General features: G+C 43.3%; 1 protein-coding gene across 1 annotated transcript in view; it reads left to right on the forward strand.

Annotated features, from left to right (window-relative positions):
* The window catches only part of LOC104278029 (lipase member H-like), a 13268-nt gene continuing 8222 nt past the window's right edge, over positions 1-5046 (forward strand). The window contains 5 exon segments of the mRNA XM_009874873.1: positions 1-52; positions 4048-4415; positions 4792-4900; positions 5012-5042; positions 5044-5046. The exon segment at positions 5044-5046 is cut by the window's right edge and continues 59 nt beyond it. Of these exon segments, the coding sequence (XP_009873175.1) occupies positions 1-52; positions 4048-4415; positions 4792-4900; positions 5012-5042; positions 5044-5046 (563 nt within the window).

The raw sequence follows: 5046 nt of genomic DNA on the forward strand, positions 1-5046 counted from the left end.
ATGCTGAGGCTGTGTGTCGTGTTCATCTACCTTTTGTGTGGGGTGATAACAGGTAAGAAATTAACTGTTCATTTTGAATGTTTTTGTCAAATATAACATGCTTCCTTTCTTTGCAGAAACATGAATATATCTACCCTCTGCATTATAGTTACTGCACAGGGCTTCTCACTAGCATTATTTGTTTTGGCAAAGCAAATTATACTGGTTACATGAATGCTGTCAGCTCTAAGAGTTCCAAATATAAAAACAGCAGTCATTTTTATTATCTTTTCCTCACTTTGCAAACATTTCTCTTATATAAGTCCTATCCATCAACACTGAAAATGTCATTGGAAATCTTCAGAGAAAGATGATTTCTTTTCAGCAGTGTCTTATATGACAAATGCAAAGGATTAATTACCATTTATGAACAATAAGCTTCATTTGATATCCCCACAGCCCTATCAAGAATCAACCTGTGTAACAATAAACGAATGTACTGCCTTGTGTTAGCATACACATGGGAGCAAGTCACGTTATAGCTCTCTGCTTTACAGGAAAAACAAACAGGATTTTAAAATAAGAAAATAGTATTCTTATAAATACTAACCTGTATTTCATCAGACTCTCTGGCATAATTTTGGGGTCGCATTTTGCTTAGTTTATTAAATATGCTGTAGGAAATACAATCATAAGAAGGGGAAAAAGAGAAAAGACATCAAGGAAGCCCAGTGACATACTGAGGTCCAATTTAAGAGGTAGAGGGCACACTCTCTCTGTGGAAAAGCAATGGAAATCTTCATTAATGCTACTGAGATTTGCTGCGTGGTAGTAAAGTGTGCTTTGATGCATAAGACCAGCCTGTTGAAACAGATTGTAAAAAGCCCAGGCAAGGTGACAGTGTTTTGAGTGTCAGTGAAACTGTGGGCAGCTGCAGAAGCAGCACAATTCTTATGTGAGGTCCATGCAAGGCGCTGACGGGCTGAGCAGCCCCTTCATGGGCTCTGTGCGGCAAAACAGTCTCCCAGGGACCACAACTAGGACAAGTACGAATCTGACTAAATGACCACTGACCCACCAAACTGAAAATCTTTTGGAACTTCGCTGTGCAAGAGGACAGATTGGTGGCATTAAAAAATTCAGCTGCCATTCTATTCATGCAGACAGCCTCAAGATCACAGCAAATCCTGCTTGTCCATAGGATGAACGTTGCAGACAGAAGGAAGAAAACACCTCCAAAGAGGAGGCTTCAAGAAAGTAATGAGAGAAACCAAGAAAATGCCGGCCTTAAGTAGCACTGACTGCAGTAAATACCACAGAGTCTGCCTGGGACCATTCTCCTGGCCACAACAATCCTACCTGGGAGTATGTAACTTCAGAATATACCGACATGCAAATTCAGAACCGAGTTAATTCTGTAGATGCTCCTCCTGCCACAATAGCACCTCAGAGACTGATCTCAAGCTCAAGACAAAAGATGTCCCAGCTCCTCCATAGGAACATCACTAACAGATCGGTATGCCCCCTGCTACAGGCACTGAGATGTCAGAGCACCTTGCCCAGGAAACTGGTGTTTGCCATTCTATTTTATATATTAGAAAATGCAGCAGAGGGAGAAAAGTCAATTGCCTGAGGCTGCTCAGCAAGCTAATGGCCATGAGAGGGCTGGAAGTGAGTTAATCAGACACTGAGTTAATTGCCACATTTATTCACCTTTTCCGGATGGAAGTGGTCTGTTGAACACTGGTTTTGTACAGTGCCAGAGCGTTATTTGCTTGCAGAGTTAATCTCAAAAAAGCCTCTTGCCCCATCAGAGAAATCATGTTGGAGTTTCAAAGGCTCTTCCAGCCATTTGGGTAGGATTCACTGTGCTTATCAGAATGAAGAGCAAAGCCAGGATAACTGGCCGTCCTCATGTGTCAGCTTTTGGTGGATGAGCCTGGGATATGCACCAGCCTGCCAGAAGAGAAGTTGGCAGGTTTTCCCCCACTATTAGCACTGATCTGATTTTGTTAATCAAAACAGAACAAATCTAACAGACTTGCTGCAAATATAACACGACTTTTCAAACAGTTCCTGTGTTAGGTATTAGCAAATGCCAATCAGCCCTTCAAACACTCTTATTTACCAGAAGGTCTGGGCTGTTCTGGTGGCCAACACAGTGCTCCTCAGGGCAAGTCTCAGCACAATGCAGGAGCTTTAGAAACAAATTAAGCAATCAGGGCAATCTTGTACCACGTTGAAGTAATCCTTGCCTAGCATTTCTGCCTGTATTACTACAGCTTCAGTGGTGGTTAAGATTACTAACAATACAATAGAATAATGCTATACAATAACTAAAAAAAAAATCTAAGTATTAGTAAAAAAATAACAGTATTTTTTTATGTTGCAGTAGCACCTAGAGGACAGTCCTTTATCACTGTGTATGCTGATGTATATCCACAAAAAATGATTACTTTTTTTGGCTAGTTACTTTGAAATCTCCACATGAGCAGTAGCATGGGAGAACTTTTGCTGCCGTTTCTCTGGAGCACCTTGGCACTGTAAAAACGAGGTGAGAGTGAGCTGGTCAAGACAGAGCCACCCAGGTCACCGTTACTCTTCCAAGCAGGGCCCAGAGTCACACAGCCCCTGGGAGCCCTCACTGAAGCATTACAGAGGAAAAACACCCTCAAGGCAAAGGCCACTGATTTTAACCAATGGTCACCAGGCCTGGCTGAGGGCTCGTTTTCCACTGCTCCTGTTCCACTACGTGTATTTTACCAGAGGCTTTAGACAGGAAGGACTCCACAGATGTCATATGTTAAAATTTATTTCTGAATTTATGGTAGCAATTTAAAATATCCAGTTGGACTTAACTGCAACATCCTTTTAGCCTATTCACTTTTATTCCTGGAACTCCTGGGGCTCCTACAAAGTAATTAGCAGAACTATGGCAACTGAACAGATTATTTTATGTGCTGGGCAAATAGCATTTACATCATTCTCAAGCTGCTGATTTCCACAGGAGGAGAAAAGTGTAAGCTGCTCATAGAAAATGAGAGTTTTATAATCTAGAAATTAAAATGCACAAAGTATTGAAGATTTGCTAGAGCACAATTAGCTTACAGCTGTGGGTTTTCTAAACTCTTCTACCTACTGCACAGCCTTAAAAGCAACAAAGATCAGTGATTTCTCTGGCAACTGCAGCCTGAACAATTACTGTAGCCCAGGGCATATGTGTGAGAGAGACACTCTCTCGCACAGGGTGCTTCAATAAGATTAAGGGGATTTGGGGAAAAGGATTGTGAGATGGGAAGAGGCTACAAAACCTGCGAGGGCCTTCAAAAGCATTGTCTGTCTGGAGACAGTTATTCCATTCCCTGCCAGTGCCCTGTCAGAGACTGTACTGGACTCTGAAGGCTCAGCTGGTGTTCTGCTGGAAAAGCAAGGAACAAAGACGGGCTTTCAAATGGCAGAGACCATTTCAACCTTTTCAAATGGCAGTTACTCTTCAGCTGTGTATAAAGCACTAGCAGTAACATACCTCATGCAGTCACAGTCTGAAATAGCAGACTGCATCTGCAAATATAAATGAAGCATTGAGCTGCCCCTCGAAACAGCAAGATCCTCTGCAGCTTGTCAGCTCCAAATTGGAGTTACAGACAAATCACGAGGATCGCTCTATACCCTAGAACCTGTCCAGAGCACCTGGGTGTGGTCTCAAACCAATACAGCAACTATCCCAGTTGTCAGTCTCTAATAGCTTCCTCACACTAGTGGGAATTTTGGAGCAACATCCATGGCATCTCCCAGCTGCTAGAGGAAGAGGGGCTGTTACAATGGAAGTAGCTGTTTCAGGGAGTGCTGCTCCAAGAAAGTACACTTGCTGTCTTTGTTCCAACATGGCAAGAAAACCTAAGTTTCAGGCTAATTCAGATTATTAACATGATGGAGGGGAAAGGAGCAGCCCCAGCTCAGACAGCTCGCAACCCATGTTCCTGTGCTTCTGCAGGGCTGGCAGGTAGAAAAGGTCAAAGCAAACGCACTGGTGCTAACTTCAGTATTGTCACACTGTGCTCTTTTCAGATCCCAGGGAGAAATGCCCCACGTTCACAGCTCTCAGCATTGGCAGTGCTTTGATAGGGACAGACCTGAAAGTGAAGCTACTGCTCTACACGAGACAGAATCAAAATTGTGCTGAAGAGCTCAAGTCAACAGCGTCCAAGTATCTAGATGTGACCAAGAAAACTACCTTCATCATCCATGGATACCGACTCACAGGTTCAGTCCCTATCTGGATCCCTGACTTGGTACATCTCCTGCTTTCTGCAGAAGACATGAACATCATCCTTGTGGACTGGAACCAGGGGGCAACAACTCTCATCTATAGCAATGCTTCCAGAAACTGCAAAAAAGTTGCTGAGATTCTGAAGAAACTTATTGATGAAATGTTGGTAAGTTGAATGTTCATAGTACAATACATGAAATTTTGGAAGTGCAGCTATACTGCAGTGATGAATTTTACTCCTGGACTTGGTGCAACAGTATTTTGTTGCAATATTCAGTTTACAGTCTCAGGCTCTAAATTTCTGGATACACCTGCCCCAGAAAAGTACAACCATTGCCCAAACAGTTCTCATCACATCTCTCTGAGATATGGGCTTCAAACACGGGTGCTGGTTGTACTGTGGGACTGTCAAAGTGGGAATATTTACACAGAGTGGAACACACCACAGGAAAATGTGGGAAAATGCATTTACATTCCTCCTCCTGGTATTTTTTATGCCTTTCATGTGCCTAAAATCTATCACAAGTACTTCTACATCTCAGGTCAATGGAGCATCACTTGACTCCTTGCACATGATAGGAGTGAGCCTGGGAGCGCACATCTCTGGCTTTGTGGGACGGATGTTTGATGGTACACTTGGAAGAATCACAGGTAAGTCCTTCCTTCTTGTCAGGCCTTTTGCTTCGAGGACAGGTTTTCACCGTGAGTGGTGCGAGCTGCACACTACTGCAGTGATGCCACGCGCAAGGGTTTGTGTTGCAGGCCTTGACCCAGCAGGGCCCCTTTACAGAGGAATG

This window comes from Apaloderma vittatum, unplaced genomic scaffold, assembly GCF_000703405.1.
Source record: "Apaloderma vittatum isolate BGI_N311 unplaced genomic scaffold, ASM70340v1 scaffold27278, whole genome shotgun sequence".
Taxonomy (NCBI): Eukaryota; Metazoa; Chordata; class Aves; order Trogoniformes; family Trogonidae; genus Apaloderma; species Apaloderma vittatum.